The sequence below is a fragment of the Chiloscyllium punctatum genome, chromosome 5 (genome assembly GCF_047496795.1).
Source record: "Chiloscyllium punctatum isolate Juve2018m chromosome 5, sChiPun1.3, whole genome shotgun sequence".
Taxonomy (NCBI): Eukaryota; Metazoa; Chordata; class Chondrichthyes; order Orectolobiformes; family Hemiscylliidae; genus Chiloscyllium; species Chiloscyllium punctatum.
In genome coordinates, this window is record NC_092743.1 from 46,349,981 (window position 1) to 46,371,803 (window position 21,823).

The 21,823-nt window shown below is 42.2% G+C and overlaps 1 protein-coding gene across 2 annotated transcripts in view; it reads left to right on the top strand.

Annotated features, from left to right (window-relative positions):
- rad54b (RAD54 homolog B) overlaps window positions 1-21,823 on the top strand; it is a 209,963-nt gene that overhangs the window by 138,301 nt on the left and 49,839 nt on the right. For both annotated transcript variants that reach the window (XM_072570219.1, XM_072570220.1), the window contains 4 exons: window positions 848-1,010; window positions 3,628-3,853; window positions 19,507-19,714; window positions 20,759-20,898. In XM_072570219.1, coding sequence (XP_072426320.1) covers window positions 848-1,010; window positions 3,628-3,853; window positions 19,507-19,714; window positions 20,759-20,898 — 737 coding nt within the window. The remainder of the gene's footprint in view (window positions 1-847; window positions 1,011-3,627; window positions 3,854-19,506; window positions 19,715-20,758; window positions 20,899-21,823) is intronic.

Here is a 21,823-nt window from a genome sequence, read left to right on the forward strand (position 1 = left end):
TTTGAGGAAAGACATTCTGGCTATTGAGGGAGTGCAGCGTAGGTTCACGAGGTCAATTCCTGGAATGGCGGGACTACCTTATGCTGAAAGACTGGAGCGAATGGACTTGTATACCCTTGAGTTTAGAAGACTGATAAAGGATCTGATTGAGACATATAAGATTATTAAAGGATTGGACACTCTGCAGACAGGAAACATGTTTTCGCTGATGGGTGAGTGTCGAACCAGAGGACACAGTTTAAAAATATGAGGTAAACCATTTAGGACAGAGATGAGGAGAAACTTTTTCACCCAGAGAGTGGTGGCTGTGTGGAATGCTCTGCCCCAGAGGGCAGTGGAGGCCCAGTCTCTGTATTCATTTAAGAAAGAGTTGGATAGAACTCTCAAGGATAGTGGAATCAAGGGTTATGGAGATAAGGCAATTAAAGGAACCATTTCTGTAGAAACTCACCTCAAATCCTTAGCTGTTTTATATGCTTCACTGTTTTCATATTCTAGTCGAATGTACACCAAAAATGTAGGCATATATATGCAACAGAGCTGAAAATGTGTTGCTGGAAAAGCACAGCAGGTCAGGCAGCATCCAAGGAACAGGAGAATCGACGTTTCGGGCATCAGCCCTTCATCAGGAAGAAGGGCTGATGCCCGAAACGTCAATTCTCCTGTTCCTTGGATGCTGCCTGACCTGCTGCGCTTTTCCAGCAACACATTTTCAGCTCTGATCTCCAGCATCTGCAGTCCTCACTTTCTCCTCATATATATGCAACACTTTTGTATTTAAGTTATGGAAAACTTTGCAGAAGTTTTCAAGTAATAGATAAATGTACAGTTCTTTATTTACCAACAGATGCGTTAGTAATGCCACGACCAAACCTTAGTCACCAGTGGCTGTTTAATAAAGCTGGTCTCCCATTAGTGGATGTAGTGGTGGATCCTTACCTTGCTATACACCTACGACCTCACCAATGGGATGGTGTGATCTTCTTATATGAGTGCATAATGGGAATGAGGTAAGTGAGCCTGTCTTCTACTTTGTGGAATGGGTGCAAACAGGATATTTGAGTCTAAAACTAGTCGATAAAATCAATTTAGGTTGTTCCAAGTCTTTGACAGTCAATGACACTTTTAATTTGCAAGCAATTTTTCGCATAAAGTCCTTGTGAAATCTAAAGTCTTATTTCTGACCTGGTCATAGAGTCATAGAGATGTATAGCACGGAAACAGGCCCTTCAGCCCAACTCGTCCATGCCAACCAGATATTCCATTGTAATCTAGTCCCATTTGCCAGCATTTGGCCCATATCCCTCTCAACCCTTTCTATTCATATACCCACCTGATGCCTTTTAAATGTTGCAATTGTACCAACCTCCACCATTTCCTCTGGTAGCTCATTCCATTCCCGCACCACCCTCTGCATGAAAAAGTTGCCCCTTAGGTCCCTTTTATATCTTTCCCCTCTCATCCTAAACCTCTGCCTTCTCGTTCTGGACTCCCCCACCCCAGGGAAATTTTTTTTATTTATCCTATCTATGCCCCTCATGATTTTACAAACCTCTTTAAGGTCACCCCTCAGCCTTCGACGCTCCAGGGAAAATAGCCCCAGCCTATTCAGACTCTCCCTATAGCTCAAATCCTCCAACCCTGGCAACATCCTTGTAAATCTTTTCTGAACCCTTTCAAGTTTCACAATATCCTTCTGCTAGGAAGGAGACCAGAATTGCATGCAATATTCCAAAAGTGGCCCGACCAATGTCCTTTCCAGCTGCAAAATCCTCCCAACTCCTATACTTAATGTTCTGACCAATAAATGAAAGCATACCAAACGCCGCCTTCGGTGTCCTATCTATCTGTGACTCTACTTTCAAGGAACTATGAACCTGCATTCCACGGTCTCTTTGTTCAGCTCACTAGGTCATTACCATTGAGTGTATAAGTCCTGCTATGATTTGCTTTCCCAAAATGCAGCACCTCACATTTATCCAAATTAAACTCCATCTGCCACTCCTCAGCCCATTTGGCCCATCTGATCAAGATTCCGTTGTAATCTGAGGTAACCTCCTTCGCTGTCCACTACACCTCCAATTTTGGTGCCATCTGCAAACTTACTAACTATACCTCCTATGTTCATATCCAAATAATTTATATAAATGACAAAAAGTAGTGAACCCAGCAGCGATCCTTGTGGCACTCCACTGGTCACAGGCCTCCAGTCTGAAAAACAACCTTCCACCACCACCCTCTGTCTTCTACCTTTTCAGCAAGTTCTGTATCCAAATGGCTAGTTGTCAGTGTATTCCATGAGTTCTAACCTTGCTAACCAGTCTCCCATGGGGAACCTTATCGAACACCTTACTGAAGTCCATCTAGATCACGTCAACCGCTCTGCCCTCATCAATCCTCTTTGTTACTTTTTCAAAAAACTCAATCAACTTTGTGAGACATGATTTCCCATGCACAAAGCCGTGTTGACTATCCTAATCAGTCCTTGCATTTCCAAATACATGTATAGCCTGTCCCTCAGCATTCCCTCCAACAACTTGCCCACCATCGACGTCAGGCTCACCATAGTTTCAAGTGAATAAAATTCTAAACTATAACTTGTGATTGGTAAAACAAGTATATCATTCCATCAGTGTAAAGAATATGACTACAAATTGTCTTACAATAAATACTTTTTCAATAAAGATACATGACATTTCTTTGTGCCCTCTTTAAAATTAGAATATCTGTCAGGTTAAAGTTCAAAGTTACATAAAACAAATCTTGAAATCTGGACCCTTTCATATTATTAGTGCAGGTATATAGGTGGCTCAGTGGTTAGCATTGCTGCCTCACAGCGCCAGGCACCTGTGTTCAACTGTCTGTGCGGAGTTTGCACATTCTCCCCGTGTCTGTGTTTGTTTTCTCTGGGTGCTCCAGTTTCTTCCCACAGTTCAAAGATGTGCAGTTTCGGTGAATTGACCATGTTAAATTGCCCATAATGTTCAGGGTTGTGTAGGTTAGGTGCATTAGTCAGGGGAAATGTCGAGTAATAGGGTAGGGGAATGGGTCAGGGTGGATAACTCTTCAGAGGATTGGTGTGCACTTATTGAACAAAATGGCCTGTTTCCACAATGTAGAGATTCTATGACCAATTTATCAGTGTAACTTGAAAGCAAGCATCACAGGTAAAAAGTGTTACTTGAGGCTAACTGCTACACAATTGCTCATTCATGTTATTCTTTAACCCCCAATTAACAAGGACTGTGCACTAGTTATAGACAGTTTATGAGGTTTAGATTTACATGTCTTTGTGCATATAGTGTACTATATATGGTGTTGCCAAATGGGGGCATATGTTCAGTGAATAATTCACTCAAAATCTCAGGTAGGAGAGTTCCTGACTTTATTTTCTAATCCCACACAATAATCCATTGAGTTCTAGACATTTTAGGAAGGAAAGGCCCTTGTAGTAGGTAATATCATTTTCTGTTCCTAATTTGTTCTTCCCAAACCTGTTTGATATTTACAAATAAACATAGACATGATACATTTCGCTCATTTTCAATGTTTGTATACTTGCCTGAAAAGTCGGTGCAGTGTGGCTGATTATACTTTGAGAAGACTCTATGTAACTATTGTTTCCAGAACAGCTGGCAGGTTTGGTGCTATCTTGGCTGATGAAATGGGTCTAGGGAAAACTCTGCAGTGCATTACATTAATTTGGACTCTGATGCGGCAAGGACCTTATGGAAACAAACCTGTAATCAGAAAGACCCTTGTCATCACACCAGGGAGTCTCGTAAAAAACTGGGTCAGTGAATTCCAGAAATGGCTTGGAATGGAAAGGCTGAGGGTTTTTGCAGTTGATCAGGTGAGTTAACAGCGCTGTTACTGCTTCTTACTATTTTGGTGTAGTAATGGAGTTACTATGTTGTAAGCAGGTGAAAACAGGTAATTCAGCTCCCTTTTTGACCACTTCATAATTTTTCCAACAGGTATTTTTATTTCTTTTTTGACGCAGCTTTATCACATCAGTTACAATGTAGGCAACTAGATCAGAACAAAAGAACTGATTATAAGATTTCTGTGAGCAAAAGAAGGGTGAGTTTTATTACCTAGTAACAGCATTCCCTCGAAGGTACGACTTCTGCGCACAACAATCAGTACTGGCATACTAATCTCATTCTGGAGGTTATAAATGTGCATGACTTTAGAGACCTGTGTACCTGGAAAAAAATTAGAAGTAATACTGCCTATTAACCCTTAGAAAGATAATGAAATGCAACATTTAACATACACACAACAAATTATAAGTTTATAAAGGAACAGTGTCAGGTACAGACAGGAAACATAACAAATACACAGTTTGAGCATCCTTTGAGTCATTGAGGGTATTATGTTTTTAACCTGAGATCACAATTTTTTAATTGTTATGAACTGTAGCAGTGGTGAAGTTGGTAAGTATCTTTGAGTTCACGGTAAATGGTTGTTTCAAAGATTTGTTCACTGAGAGTTATCATTCAAGATGATCATGAGGAATCTGAGAGATGGAGAAAGTGAAAGCTCTCCAGATTCTGCTATTATGAATCTATCATTCTACTTTTTCTGTTGTGCTGGTCAAAAAGCTACTGAAATGTGGTTCATTGATGTATTCTGATGTCAGGTCCAATTGTCCTTTCAAGACACACAGTTGTGGGAAATGTTTGTTATCCGGTCTATGCATTTTTAAGTTAAAGCAGGCGATACAATTTTATTGATGCTGATTCAGGAGGCTGATTTGATGTCTTTAAATAAATGGAATTTCAATGTAGGCGATTTTGTTTATTCCACATGGGTGTCCTGCAAGTGCCTCAATCTGTGGTCAGGTGATCATGGCAGCCATTTTAGGTCACTATTTACCCTCTTTTAAAACCCATTTCATTCAAGGAAAGGCCTCAGATGTAACAATCAGATGATGGAAGTATAACTTTGCTATCATAAAAACTATTATGAATAATAAAAAGCTACAGCAAGACTAATAATTAGTTTGTAAGTGATGAATCCAAGTGCCATAATGACACAATCAAAAAGATTCTGATAACAACAAAAAGAATATCCTTTTGCATCACTATTTTCTCCAAAACAACAAACTGCTGCAGGCTGTGTAACATGTATCTCATTCTAATGCCTTCAGAAGCTGGTGAGAAATGACTGCTACAAAAGCAAATGAAATTAACACAAGACCTGTGGTGGCTCAAGGAGAGGATCCACTACCTTCTCAGGACAAATAGGGATGGCAATAAAAAAGCCAGGTCACCCAGGTTTCAGAAACCTTTTCAGAACATTACAAAACAATGCACTTGTTCATTGTTTGCAAAATAAAAGTGGTAGAAAAAATCATAAGTTAACATGTGGATTTTTTTAAAGTATAAAAATATATGTGGGCGGCACGGTGGCACAGTGGTTAGCACTGCTGCCTCACAGCGCCTGAGACCCGGGTTCAATTCCCGCCTCAGGCGACTGACTGTGTGGAGTTTGCACGTTCTCCCCGTGTCTGCGTGGGTTTCCTCCGGGTGCTCCGGTTTCCTCCCACAGTCCAAAGATGTGCAGGCCAGGTGAATTGGCCATGCTAAATTGCCCGTAGTGTTAGGTAAGGGGTAAATGTAGATGTAGGGGTATGGGTGGGTTACGCTTCGGCGGGGCGGTGTGGACTTGTTGGGCCGAAGGGCCTGTTTCCACACTGTAAGTAATCTAATCTAATCTAATCTAATCTAATCTAATCTAATCTAATCTAATCTACTATAGTAAACACAAACCAAAACACTGTGTTAAATTTAATTTGGTCACACTAATTTGCTATCATGGTGGTCAGACAGGAGAATTAGGTGAAAATATTTAAATGTTTAAAAAAAAGGTAGAAAAAAGATAGGGAATTATAGGCCGGTTAGCTTAACTTCTGTCATGGAATGCCTGAATCTACTATCAAGGAAGAAATAACAAGATGTGGGATCGTGTTCAACTAATTACCGGTGAGTGGTGAAAACAGCCTCTTTATTCAGCAATCACAGCACAAATTTGAGGCAGCAAAAGAATCCTGAAATACAAGAGCCCCTTTATACACAGTTTTTACATATATTAAAATCTCATTACTATAGTGTTACATTTTTTATCTGGAGTACACAAATGTTTGAAGGGCTTCTGCCCTGGGAGACAGGAGATGGGTGAAAACATGATAAATTCTGGCTGCTACTTCGGATGGGATGTCTGTCCAGTCTGCTTGCATAATTAGGAGATGTTAGCCCATTTATCTTTTAAATTAGTAACTGTTAGTAAAAATACTAGCCCTATATGCTGTAAGTAAGTTAGAAATTGTAATAAAATAATAAACGATGTTAAACTGATTACTGCAGCTGTATGGTGACATTTATTTCCTATTTGCTGGTATGAGTTTCATTAATTCATGCAATTTCATGTAAGTGCTGTTTTGTCAGTTAGTTTCTTAACGGGATAATGGCCCAGTTAAAAGGTATTTAACAGGTACCTAATCTATTCAGGGTCACAAGATGGTTGGTAAGGGCTGATTAATATTCTGATGTTTCATGGAGACTTGATGGGGATGGTTTTGTTCTGTATGCTGATAAGGTGTGGAAATGTCATAATGGGTTTGAAAGGGTTTTTAAATTTGGATACTACAGAACTGTAGTTTTATGAATGAATTAAACTGTGTTATGGTAAATAATGGGTTACTAAAGGGTTATGAATGAATGAACAGGAACCGGGTATTTATGAATATAGCGAGGTGGTGAGCGAGTTGATAACACAATATCTCATAACACAGTATCTCATAGTAGTCCCTTTTGATTCTACTGAGACCTCTCGGAAAGAGTCACACAATCCATATCCCAGCTTACAGACCTTTAACAGTTTGGCAACTACAGTTTACAAAACAAAAACATCAACAGTTGAAATAACAATAAAAAACATCATGGTGGTCAGTCGGTCTTTGGTTTCGCTGTATTGTGGGATGCCCATTTGATTGGGAGGCATGAATCCAGGCCTCCTTTCCTCGGACCTTGACAGCACTGGTATGGTCCTTCCCAATTCACACCTAAGGGTTCCTTGTGGGTATTTTTCACAAGAACCGACTCGGCTGGTACAGTGTTGTGACCTCCCTCCAGAGAGTCATTCCAGGCAGCCGATACCTATGAGGAAGCAGAACTTAAAGCATTGGTTATTAAGACAGTAAGATGATAGTCTGCAGCAAAACGGGAGCCTGTGTAAACGTTGGCAGACTGATCCTCTGCTGTTCTGCAGGCATCAGTTAGAGCCTATATTTCTGTTGCCTGTGCAGATGCTCCAGGGGTAGGTTTCCCAATGTCAAGACAGTGCTGAATATCTTGACAGTCCATCCGGTTTTTCTGTTATCTGTAGTTAATATCCTGTTTGGTACAAGGTTGAGATGTTCTTGTAAACGTCAGGGGTTTTATTTTCAGTACTCCAAAGTCATCTTTGCTTTTAGCCCAGATGGGGTGAACTTTTAATTCTTCGTTTTGTAGAGTTCTGATGGACCATATTACTTGTCCATCATTAAAATATAAAGACAAGATCAGCTGGGTGAGGATATCCATTCTGAGGAGCGGCTGGACTGCAGGTCCAAACCATATATGGTTTACTAACTTGTGGGGGCTGAAATCAAAGTGTATGGGTTTGCCAGTTTGATTTCAATCCTGTCAACTCCTGCTTCATAAGCTGTCCTCACTGTCCCGTCTAGAGGAGTTTGGTTTCATACCTCTGGGGTAGGCACTAGGAGAAAGTGAGGACTGCAGATGCTGGAGGTCCGAGTTGAAGAGTGTAGTGCTTGAAAAGCACAGCCAATCAGGCAGCATCCGAGGAGCAGGAGACTCAACGTTTCGAGCATAAACTCTTCATCAGGAATGAAGGGTGGCCCAAGAATTGAGAGATAAATGGGACAGGGATGGGGCTGGGGCAAAGGTGGCTGAGAACGTGATAGGTAGATGAAGGTTGGGGTGAAGGTGATAGGTTGGAGAGGACGGTGGAGCGGATATGTGGGAAGGAAGATGGACAGGTAGGACAGTTCAAGAGGGTGGTGCCGAGTTGGAAGGTTGGATCTGGGATAAGGTGGGCGGAGTGGAAATGAGGAAACTGGTGAAATACATATTGATATGGTTGGAGGGTCCCAAAGTGGAAGATGAGGCATTCTTCTAGACTTTGGCGGTGGTGGAGGCACAGGACTTGCATATCCCTGGTGGAGTGGGAGAGGGCGTTAAATTGTCTGGCCACAGGGCGGTGGGGCTGTTTAGTGTGTGTCCCAGAAATGTTCTCTGAAATTTCCACAAGTTGCCGTCCTGTCTTCCCAATGTAGAAAACACGACATCGAGAGCAAAGGACACTGTAGATGACCTGTGTGGAAGTACAGGTAAATCTCTGTCGGATGTGGAAAGATCTTTTGGGTTCTTGGAGGGAGGAGAGGGGAAAGGTGTGGGCGCAGCATTTGCACTTCTTGCGGTGGCAGGGGAAGGTGCAGCGAGTGGAGAGTGAGTTGGTGGGGGGCATGGACCTAGCAAGGGAGTTGCAGAGGGAATTGTCTTTCCGGAACGTAGATGGAGTGGGGCAGGAAGTATATCCCTGTGATGTGGTCTGTTTGTAGATGGTGGAAATGGCAGAGGATGATGTGATGTATCCGAGGTTGGTGGGGTAGAAGGTGCGGACCAGGGAGGCAGGGGGTTCTGTCTTTGTTATGATTTGAGGGGTGAGGTTCAAGAGCGGAGGTGTGGGAAGTGGAGGAGATGCGCTGGAGGGCATCTTCAACTACATGGGGGGGAAATTGCAGTCTTTGAAGGAGGAAGCCATCTGGGATGTTCTGTGGTGGATATGGTCCTTTTGGGAGCAGATACTGCAGAGGTGGAAGAATTGGGAATAAGGGATAACATTTTTACTGGAGGCAGGGTGGGAGGAGATGTATTCCGGATAGCTGTGGGAGTCATTGGGTTTGAAGTAGATGCTCGTGTTGTGTCAGTTGCCATAAATGGAAATGGAGATGTCCAGGAAGGGAGGGAGGTGTCTGAGATAGTCGGGTTGGAATGTGTTCATGAAGTTGATGAACTGTTCAATCTCTTTGTGGGTGCAAGAGGTGGCACTGATACAGTTATCAATGTGACGGAGGAAAAGGTGGGAAGGGGTGTCAATGTAGCTGTGGAAGATGGACTGTTCCATGTACCCGAAGAAGAGGCAGGCAAAGCTGGGGCCCATTTGGGTGCCCATGGCTACCTCTTTGGTCTGGAGGAAGTGGGAGGATTCGAAGGAGAAATTGTTGAGAGTGAGGATCAGTTCAACCAATCGAATGAAGGTGTCAGTGGAAGGGTACTCGGGTCAGCAGGAGAGGAAGAAATGGAAGGCTTGGAGGCCTTCATCATGTTGAATGGATGCGTAAAGGGACTGGATGCGAAGATGAGGCGTTGGGGGCCGGAGAAACAAAAGTAATGGAGGAGGTGGAGAGTGTTGGTGGTGTCCCAAATGTATGTGGTGAGATCCTGAACCAAGGGGGACAGGATGGTGTCAAGGTATGCAGAGTTAAGTTTGATGGGGCAGGTGCAGGCTGAGATGATGGGTTGACCGGGGCAGTCAGGTTTGTGAATTCTGGGTACCAGGTAGAACTGGGCGGTGTGGGTTGCCGAACTGAGGTTGGAGGCTGTTGGTGGGAGATCCCCTGAGATGATGAGGTTGTGGATGGTCGGGGAGATGATATTTGTTGATGGGAAGTGAGGTTGTGGCCGAGGAGGTGTCTGCAAGTTGGCACCTGGATTCAGCGCTGTAGAGGTTGGTGCAACACATCACATTCACCCCCACCATCATCTGCCTATCGCATTCCCAGCTACCTCCCCATCGCAGCCCAACTTCTTACCACTCCCCCAACCCCCATTTATCTCTCAGCCCCCTTGGGGCACTCCCTCATTCCTGGTGAGGGGCTTATGCTCGAAACATAGACTCTCCTACTCCTCAGATGCTGCCTGATTGGCTGTGCTTTTCTAGCAACACACTCTTCAGTTCTGAGGTAGGCACGTTGATTTTGTTTCTGTGTCCAAAAGACACTCAATGTCCAGGTTGTTGGCTCTCATGTTCAGATATAGTCCGCCTCCCCACTGCTAGCAGAAAGCCAGTAGGAGCATAAAGGGGTACCAGGCAGGCTGTTTCAGTTTTTTTTGTCAACTTTAGCAGCTCCTGCTGTTCCTGGATGGTTAGCTTTTTAAACCATTCTAGGAGATTGGTGTTACTCCCCACTTCCAGGGTCTCCTCTTCCTCATTGCTTAGTAGGCAATTTCTCCCCTTTCCTTTTTGCCACCTCCTGGCCCAGTTGCCTTCCTTCTTACATACATAACTTTTCCTTGGGCATTTGTCTTGGGTTCTCCCAGTGTTATTAAGGGTCTGTCCCATTTGCTTCATCTGTAGGGCTTGCAGTTTGACGCCCATATCTCTGTTGAGTTGACGGCTGGTCCACCAATTCACAGTAATTAGTCCCCCTCTGGTCTCAGTCCGATTTGGTGAGCTTTAATATTTTAGGGAGCTCAGGTTTAAGTCTGGCCAAAAAAGCAGACTTCAGCGGGCCATAATCACAAAATTGCTGTCATCCTGCACATTTGAGACTTCTGCATATTCTTTCCAGATTGTCCTAAACCTTTCCTCATATTCAGTAACTTCTGTGGGTTTTTGACAGCAAGCTGTGACTTTTGTCTAATCAGTCTTATGTGGGCTATACCCCTGTAACTATTGTTTTATTGCAGTCCAGCCAGTTTGCAGTTTCTGCTTGTACTCTCCAAGAGCACCTTTGACTGCCTCATGAAGGTGGCATCCTTCTCTTTTAGTTACAATAGCATTCAGAATCTGTACTCTGTCCCAGAGAATGGAACATGTATATTCCGCCTAACTGGTCTAGGCTTTCCCATGTCTTCATTGGCCCTTTCTTTGGGTGAGGCATTTCTTTAGACCACCTGTCCATATTCTCAGGGGTCGCAGATCCATGCACACTGTGCATTTCAGTCCATAGTACCAGAACAATCACCTCAGTGCCATCCTCTAATCTCTGCCTGACCATTTTTTCTATCTTGACTTTCCTGATTTTAAGGGTTTGTAAAAATGGTACTGGGGATATGAGGTTCTCATCACCTTCACTGCTGGAGTCCCTCTGTTTTCCAAGGGCAATAACTAGTTTTTCCGAATCCCTTCCTGGATGTTTTGGGTGATCGGGTATAAATTCTGTGTGTGCTTGAGAACCGGGGAAGAAACTGGCAAGATTGTTATCTCATCCTTCTTGTTCTTTTTTTTTTCAAGCTCCTGAATTTTAAATTTAGCTGTTTCCTGTTTAGATCTTTCTTTCTGCATCTGGTCATGCATTGGTTTTCATTGCTCTTTAAGTTGAGTTACTTCACAATCATGGGCTGATCGGGGCATGACTTCATTTCTGTGGCAAATTTGTCCCATTAATGTAAGGGACCATTTAACCCTGCCTTTATTTTTCTGTCAAATGTTTTTTCCCCAGACCCATCTCATGTCACCTAGGGTCCGCTGTTCTTGGGGCACATTATACTTCTGCCCGATCTTGGTTAGGGTGTTCCTTAACGAGAGCTGTACCTCAAGGTAATTCCACAGCTATTTCTTCCTCAGTTATGTCAGGAGGGGCAAGCTCGCCTCTGAAGATTGTAGGCAGTTTCCCAGGGTCACTCACGATCACCCGAATTCACGCGTCATGGACAATTTTCTGCCGTGGGCAATTCCCTACCATAGACTATGTTAGCAGATCTGAGGTCTAGAAGCAGCGGATTCAAAATAAATAAAACAGACAATTCACGAAAGGTTTGGCCTCGTGGTCAGGGACTAGATCACAACTCTCAGATGGAAGTTTCTTATCCTCGAAGAACTGTCAATGACCGATCAGTTTAGACTATGCCCCCAGCAATCCTGTCCAACTATGCCAAGTTGTGGGATCGTGTTCAAATAATGACCGAAATCAGTGAGTGGCGAAAAACAGCCTTTTTATTCAGCAATCACAGCACAAAGTCAAGGCAGCAATAGAATCCCGAAATACAGTTCTTACAAGAGCGCCATAATACACAGTTCTTACATATACTAAAATCTCATTACTATAGTGTTACATTTTTTATCTATAGTACACAAAGGGTTGAAGGGCATCTGCCCTGGGAGACAGGAGATGGGTGAAAACATGATAAATTCTGGCTGCTACTTCGGATGGGATGTCTGTCCAGTCTGCTTGCATAATTAGGAGATGTTAGCCCATTTATCTTTTAAATTAGTAACTGTTAGTAAAAATACTAGGCATATATGCTGTAAGTAAGTTAGAAATCGTAATAAGATAACAAACGATGTTAAACTGATTATTGCAGCTGTGTGGTGAGATTTATTTACTATTTGCCGGTATGAGTTTAATTAATTCATGCAATTTCATGTAAGTGCTGTTTTGTCAGTCAGTGTCTTAAAAGGATAATGGCCCAGTTTCAAGGCATTTAACAGGTACTTAATCTATTCAGGTCCACAAGATGGTTGGTAAGGGCTGATTAATATTCTGATATTTCATTGAGACTTGTTGGGGATGGTTTTGTTCTGTATGCTGATAAGGTGTGGAAATGCAGTAATGGGTTTGAAAGGGTTTTTAAATTTGGATACGAGAGAACTGGTTTTATGAATGAATGAATGAATGAATGAATGAATGAATGAATGAAACCATGTTGTAGTAAATAATGGGTTCCTTAAGGGTTATAAATGAATGAACAGGAACCTGGTATTAATGAATATAATGAGGTGGTGAGTGAGTTAATAAAGATAGCCTATAGTACATTCTCATAACACAGTATCTCACAACATCTAGACAGAGATTGTCCCATTGGGCAGAAGCAGCATGGGTTCATGAAAGGCAGGTCATACTTAACTAATCCACTCAAATTCTTATGAAGACATTACAAGCACAGTGGACGCAGTAGATGTGCTGTACCTAGATTTCCAAAAGGCATTTGATAAAGTGCCACACAAAAGGCTGCTACATAAGATATCGATGCGTGGCGTTATGGGTAATATATTAACATGGATAGAGGATTGGTTATAGAATTGGTTCATGCATTATAGAAACTCAAACTCACTGCCAACCAGAAATTAACTCATGGTTTGCCTCAGGGATCAGTGTTGGGACTGCAATTATTCGCAAGTTATATAAATGATTTGGAGTTGGGGACCACGTGAAGTGTGTCAAAGTTTGCGGCTGGCACTAAGATGAGTGGTAGGGCAAAGCGTACAGAGGAATATGAAACTTTGCAGAGGGACATAGACACTTTAAGTGAGTGGGCAAAAGTCTGGCAGATGGAGTACAATATTAATAAATGTGAAGTCATCCATTTTGGTAGGAATAACAATAAAAAATATTATTTGAATGGTAAAAAAAATTACAGCATGCTCCTGTGTAAAGGGACCTGGGCGTCCTTGTGCATGAATCACAGAAATTTGGCCTGCAGGTGCAAACGGATAATTAGGAAGGCAAATGAAATGTTGTCCTTCATTGCTAAAGGGATTGAGTTTAAAAAGAGGGAGATTATGTTGTAGCTGTATAGGATGCTGGTGAGGCCACACCTGGTGTACTGCATGCAGTTTTGGTGTCCTTACTTGAGAAAGGATATACTGGCACTAGAGGGGCACAGAGCAGATTCACTGGGTTGATTCTGAAGTTGAGAGGGTTGGGTTACAAGGCAAGACTGAGTAGACTGGTATTATATCATAGTCATAGAGATGGACAGCACCGAAACAGATCCTTTGGTCCAACTCGTCCATGCTGACCAGATATCCCAACCGAATCTAGTCCCACCTGCCAGCACCCGGCCCATATCCCTCCAAACCCTTCCTATTCATATACCCATTTAGATGCCTTTTAAATGTTGCAATTGTACTAGCCTCCACCACTTCCTCTGGCAGCTTATTCCATACATGTACCACCCTCTGCATGAAAAGGTTGCCTCTTAGGTCTCTTTATACCTTTCCCCTCTCACCCTAAACCTATGCCCTCTGGTTCTGGACTCCCCGACCCCAGGGAAAAGACTTTGTCTTTTTATCCTATCCAGGCCCTTCATGATTTTATAAATCTCTATAAGGTCACCCCTCAGCCACGACATTCCAGGGAAAACAGCCGTAGCTGATTCAACCTCTCCCTATAGCTCAAATCCTCCAACCCTGGCAACATCCTTGTAAACCTTTTCTGAGTCCTTTCAAGTTTCACAACATCCTTCCAATAGGAAGAAGACCAGAACTGCATGCAATATTCCAACAGTGGCCAAACCAATGCCCTGTACAGCTTCAACATGACCTCTAAACTCCTGTACTCAATATTCTGACCAAGAAAGGAAAACATACCAAATGCCTTCTTCACTATCCTATCTACCTGCAACTCCACTTTGAAGGAGCTATGAACCTGCACTCCAAGGTCTCTTTGTTCAGCAACACTCCCTCGGACCTGACCATTAAGTGTATAAGTCCTGCTAAGATTTGCTTTCCCAAAACGCAGCACCTCACATTTATCGAAATTAAACTCCATCTGTCACTCAGCCCATTTGCCCTTCTGATCAAGATCCCATTATAATCTGAGCTAACCTTCTTCACTGTCCACTACACCTCCAATTTTGGTGTCACCTGCAAACTTACTAACTACAGCTCTTATGATCACCTAGTGGGACCAGCACCAATCCTTGTGGCACTCCACTGGTCACAGTCCTCCAGTCTGAAAATCAAGCTTCTACCACCACCCTCTGTCTTCTACCTTTGAGCTTGTTCTATATCCAAATGGCTAGTTCTTCCTGTATTCCATGAGGTCAAACCTTGCTAACCAGTCTCCCATGGGGAACCTTGTTGAACACTTTACTGAGGGTCCAAATAGATCATATCTACCACTCTGCCTCATCAATCCTCTTTGTTACTTCTTCAGCAAACTTAATCAAGTTTGTGAGACATGATTCCCCACACATAAAACCGTGTTGATTATCCCCAATCAGTCCTTGCCTTTCCAAATACATGTATGTCCTGTCCCTCAGGATTCCATCCAACAACTTGCCCACCACCGTCCTTATCACCTTTCCTCAACAGTGGCACCATGTTAGCCAACCTCCAGTCTTCCAGCACCTCACCTGTGACTATTAATGATACAAATATCTCAGTAAGAGGCCCAACAATCACTTCCCTCGCTTCCCACAGAGTTCGAGGGTACACCTGATCAGGCCCTGGGGATTTATCCACTTCTATGCATTTCAAGACATCCAGCACTTTCTCCTCTTGTAATAGGGACATTTTTCAAGATGTCACCATCTATTTCCCTATATTCTATATCTTCCATGTCCTTTTCCAGAGTAAATACTGATGCAATATTCTCGTTTAGTATCTCCCCCATCTCCTGCGGCTCCACACCAAAGCCGCCTTGCTGATCTTTGAGGGGCCCTATTCTCTCCCTAGTTCCCTTTTGTCCCTAATGTACTTGTAAAAACCCTTTGGATTCTCCTTAACTCTATTTGTCAAAGCTATCTCATGTCCCCTTTTTGCCCTCCTGATTTCCCTCTTAAGTATACTTCTACTTCCTTTATACTCTTCTAAGGATTCACTTGATCTATCCTGTCTATACCTGAGATATGCTTCCTTCTTTTTCTTAACCAAATCCTCAATTTCTTTAGTCATCCAGCATTCCCTCTACCTACCAGCCTTTCCTTTCACCCTAACAGGAATATATTGTCTCTGGACTTCTGTTACCTCATTTCTGAAGACTTCCCATTTTCTCGCCATCCCTTTACCTGCGAACATCTGCCCCCAATCGGCTTTTGAAAGTTCTTGCCTAATACTGTCGGATTTGCCCTTTCTCCAATTTGGAACTTCAACATTTAGATCTGGTCTATCCTTTTCCATCACTATTTTAAAACTAATAGAAATATGGTTGCTGGTCCCAAAGTGCTCCCCCACAGACACCTCAGTCACCTACCCTGCTTTATTTCCCAAGATGAGGTCAAGTTTTGCATCTTCTCTAGTAGGTACATCCACATACTGAATCAAACATTTTCTTGTACACTCTTAACAAATTCGTCTCCATCTAAACTCTTAACACTATGGCCGTCCCAGTCTATGTTTGGAAAGTTAAAATCCCCTACCATAACCATTCTATTATTCTTACAGGTAACTGAAATCTCCTTACAAATTTCTTTCTCAATTTCCCTCTGACTGTTAGGAGTGTCTATAATACAATCCCAATAAGGTGATCATCCATTTCTTATTTCTGAGTTCCACCCAAATAACTTCCCTGGATGTATTTCTGGAAATATCCTCCCTCAGTACAGCTGTAATGCTATCCCTTATCAAAAATGCCACTCCCCCTCCTCTCTTGCCTCCCTTTCTGTCCTTCCAGCAGCATTTGTATCCTGGACATTAAGCTGCGGTCCTGTCCATCCCTGAGCCATGTTTCTGTAATTGCTATTATATCCCAGTCCCATGTTCCTAACCATGCCCTGAGTTCATCTGCCTTCCCTGTTAGGCCTCTCGCATTGAAATAAATGCAGTTTACTTTATCAGTCCTACCTTGCCCTCTGCTTTGTCCCGCCTGCCTTGACTGTTTGACTTACCTTTGTTCTCAGCTGCACCAGTCTCAGATTGATGTCTTTCCTCATTATCTCCCTGGGTCCCACCCCCTGACCTTACTAGTTTAAATCCTCCTGAGCAGCTCCAGCAAATTTCCCTGCCTTTATATTTGTCCCTCCAACTTAGGTGCAATCCATCCTTCTTGTACAGGTCATTTCTACCCCAGAAGAGCTTCCAATGATCCAAAAATGTGAATCCTTCTCCCATACACCAGTTCCTCAGCTATGCATACATGTGCTATATCCTCCTATGCTGCCCTCACTAGCTTGTAGCACCAGGAGTTATCCAGATATTACAATTCTTGAGAACCTCTTTTCTTAAAATTCCTGCCTAACTCTCTGTAATCTCCTTTCAGAATCTCAACCTTTTCCCTTCCTATGCTGTTGGTTCCAATGTGTACAATGACTTCCTGCTGTCCCCTCTTCTCCTTGAGAACATTCTACACCCTCTCTGAGACATCCTTGACCCTGGGACCAGGGAAGCAACACAACCATTCTGATTTTTCGCTGCTGGCCACAGAAACGTCTGACTGTATCGCGGACAAGAGAGTCCCCCAGCACAATCGATCTCTTGGAATCCGACATACGCAGTAGAGCCAGTCTCAATACTAGAAACTTGGCTGTTCCCCTGAGAATCCATCACCAGCTACATTCTACTTCCTTTATACTCTTCTAAGGATTCACTTGATCTATCCTGTTTGTACCTGAGATTTGCTTCCTTCTTTTTCTTAACCAAACCAGCTACATTTTCCAAAACAGCATATACTTGTTTGAAATGGGTATAGCCACAGAAGACTCCTGCACTAACTGCCTACCTCTCTTACCTTTCCTGGAGTTAACCCATCTATGTGACTGTATCTGTGACTTTTCCCCCTTCCTATAACTGCCATCCATCCATAACATCCCCTTGCTCTTGCAAATTCATCATTGCCTCTGTCTCTCCAATCAATCCATTCGATCTGACAGGATTCGCAACCAACAGCATTTATTGCAGATGTAATCCTCAGTAACCTGTAAAGTTTCCCTCAACTCCCACATCTGACAAGAAGAGCCATTTTTGCTTCTTTCAATCTACAGACCCAGAAAATAGCACTATCTTATTCCTCTACAAAACAAACTGATCCAGGTTAAATTAATACTTATGGCATAAATTTTATGTTTAATCAAGAGACATATCTCAATAAAACATATAATCAAGAAAGAACCCACTCTACTCACTACTGCAGACTTACTATAAGGCCATGCTTAAAATATCCACTTATCTGTTTCTGTGCTGTGACCTCTCCCAAACAGGCTCCTCCAAGATCAGTTGTGCATTTCACTGTTTGTTCATTTTCCCAGCCGCACTCTGATGTCCAGTGATACGTGAATTCAAACAGCAAAGGCATTAACTGTGCAGGTTCACTGCTCTGTCAGTTAGCAATGTGGGTTTCTTTCTCTCTCTGTCTCCTACACTGACCTCACCATGTGCTTCCTTTGTCTGTTCCTCTCCCTTTTAAAAGTGCTGTTGTTTCGACTTTTTTTTCTCTTCAAAGTTCCAAAGCAATGCACCAGCATATAAAACAGTAATTGATGCTCCTGGAATTCGAGGAAATCACCTCTAACGCCTAAAATACCTCAAAAAAGGAGCAGCTAGTACAGCCAGTTATTTTTCCCATCCTCCATCTTGGATTACCCGGATTGAAATTTAGAAGAATGAGGGGGGATTTTATAGAAACATATAAAATTATGAAGGGAATAGATAAGATAGAGGTAGAGAGGATGTTTTCACTGGCGGGTGTAGCTTAGACAAGAGGGCATAGCCTCAAAATTAGGGAGAGCAGATTTCGGACTGAATTGAGAAGGAACTTCTTCACCCAGAGGGTTGTTAATCTATGGAATTCATGCCCAGGTTTCCTCAGTAAATCGTTTTGAAGCTAAATTAGATACTTTTTTGAACAGTAAAGGAATTAAGGATTATGGAGAAAGGGCAGGTAAGTGGAGCTGTGGCCATGGAAAGATCAGCCCTGATCTTATTGAAGAACGGAGCAGGCTCAAAGGGCCAGATGGTCTACTCCTGTTCCTAGGTCTTGTGTTCCTATACTCACATTGGATTCCCAACTTAAGCAAAAATTTAACAAAGTTGTGGGAAGGACTTCATATAAGAATCCTGCCTTAATACCAGCTATCGCTGACCTAAGTACTATTTACGAGGTCAGGGATTATATGGGAACTGCACAACATTCCTGAGCCTCCCCAAGACCAATCAGCAACTACAATGGATTTGCTGGAGGCACTCTGGTAAGTTCTCCATTGGTAGCCACTCAGTGCCAGATTGAGAGTCTGTGCATTAGGACAGACGGGGGCTGCTGAAAGATTTTTGATGGATGAGGAGGAGAGAAGATTGAAGAAAAGCTCTTAAAAGCAATCTTGAATATGGGCTGTCTATAAAGATAGCGGGTGATTTGGGAGCATTTTCAAGTTGTTTGAAAATCTCAGGGTGTGGATCACTGAATAGACCAAGACAGCAAAAGCACAATAAGGTTTGCAGCAAATAGCAAGATCACAGGCAAGGCAGGGAAACAGAAGTCGGCAATCAGTAATGAATTTCATGCTATACTTGAATTAACACCTGAATTAATCCTGGTCTGAGATAAATGTCATTCCAAACTCCCTCCATTTTCACATATATTGGCATTAAAATTGGCAGCTTTGCATGGGAACACAAATGAGAGATTAGCCGTGGTCTGGTGTTGAAGAAAGGCACAATGATCTGATAGAAATTCATCCAGTCATGTTACAAAACGAAAACTTGTCTGCATGATAATTTCTTTGCTAATTTCTCTGCATGTTTCATTTACTTGTTTACTTTGTATTTACTTTGAAGGACCACAAAGTGGAAGACTTCATCAATTCTCCGCTGTACCCTGTCCTCATAATCAGCTATGAGATGTTACTGCGGTGCTTAGAACAAATTCAAGGCTTTGAATTTAACCTGATAATTTGTGATGAAGGTCACCGTTTAAAAAATAGTTCAATTAAGACATCCACAGCAATTCTTAGCCTCTCTTGTGACAGAAGAGTGATTCTCACTGGTAAGTTGTTCCTAAATCATTAAAAATCTGGAAAATATTACACAGTCGGGCGTACGTTGTGGCTGAATGGTTAGCATTGATGCCTCTCAGCGCTAGGGATTCCATTCCACCTTTGGGCGACTTATCTGTATGGTGTTTGCACATTCTCCCCGTGTCTGCTTGGATTTCCTTTGGGTGCACTGGGAGGGTTTTCTCCCACAGTCCAAAGACTTTGGATTAGGTGGATTAGCCTTGCTAAATTTCCCATAATGTCCAGGGATGTGCAGGCTCGGTGGGTTAGCCATGGGAAATGCAGAGCTACAGGGAAAAGGTAGAGAGGTAGGTCTGGGAGGGATGCACGTTGGAGGGTCGGTGTGGACTTGGTGGGCCAAATATAGGGATTCTATGAATGTAACATAAAACATCTGAGCAATACCTTTTTCCTGTAAAGCGACATACTTCTGTTCATTAAGACTTGTACCTGTTGTATATAGCTTTGGAGGAGAAGCAAGGGTCTCCCTACCTTTTGGAGATTTACCTGTCATACAAATGAAGCAAATTGTATGCTTCTGAAGACGTGGCACAACCTTGCAACCTTTGTTGTCTTCCTCTAGAAACAAAGCACCACTGTTGTTTGTAAATATAAATAGTTTTTATGAATTATACTGATACTAATTGTGATTTTGTGGAGCAGAACTTGAAATTGCTGAAAAAAGAAGAATTTTGTCCGAGCTTTTCATCATTGCATGCACAACAATACCAATGTAAATGAAACATTTTATACTCGATGAGAAAAGAGTACTGATAGGCACTAGCAATTTGAAATTTTCTGCTTCAGAACCAATATTTGTGACCGCCGTATCATTGCCAAGAACAGATTACTCTTCATTATAGCAGTTTCACAGCTTATCTCAATCACACGTTTTCTGAACTAGGTCATTAATGTGCAAAGATAAATAAGGACGTATCACAATTTATTTATGTTTGTGTTTACTCTATCAAAGAAAGGTTTTGCTTGTGTTATGTCACTTTTAAATAGTACATCGTAAATCTTTGTCCATTTAGGTACTCCAGTACAAAATGATCTTCAAGAGTTTTACTCTCTAATAGAGTTTGTGAATCCAGGAATCATTGGATCCTCTTCCACCTACAGGAAGATTTATGAAGAGCCTATCATCAGGTCTCAACAGCCCTCTGCAACAAAAGTAAGATGTAATATTTGTTTTTTTTTAAATGAATGCACAAACTGCAACAGTGAGACCATCCCTCCTTTCGGCAGAAAACGTTTAATGTAGGGATATAATTATAGTTATCAGTAGACTTCCATTAGCTCTTCTGTGAAGGCACTTTTTCTGTGTGAATTTGGACGTGGAAGTCTGTGGACTATGAAGCATGGGCTATTTCCTAGCTGATGTAAATTTTGTCTTAATGATAATCCACAAAGTTACCAGTGAGACATTAGATAGTAATCAAATAGTTATTTGTTCATAAAATATTTGAATGTTGTTAAGATAGTGGGTTGAATTTTACCAGAAATTGTCAAATTTGACAAAACTTTCCTGGAGGTTTCTTCTCTTTTCTTTCTCACGCTATTTTCTTGCCTAATTACCTCTGTGGCTCTCCACGTTTTTTTTTTCTCCCTTGACAGAAGCAGGAATATCTGTCTCTGCTGGCACTTCCCAGGATTCCTGGTGCTGGCACTATTTTTTAAACCCAGCCATATTCCATTAAATGCTGTCAGCCAGGAGTTGCCATTCAACATGTATGCAGTGGGTTGGGGACCAAAAGAAACACTTCTCAGGATGCGTAATTGGCACAGCTATTATTTTATTACAAGTGCATGTTCATAAATGTATTGATATTTAAGAAACAAGCTATACAGGTTACACATAATAACATTATTCCATCTTAGAAGCCTGCCTAAGGGAATGCTACTCTTTCCCCAGTGCCTAGTGCAGTATAACATCATTTCATTGTTCAATGTGGAACATATGCGAGGTCTTGCACTTTGGAAAAAAGAATACAAGCATGGGCTACTTTCTAAATGATGAGAAAATTCGTAAAGCCAAAGTACAGAGGGATCTGGGAGTGCTAGTTGAGGATTCTCTAAAGGTAAACATGCAGGTTGAG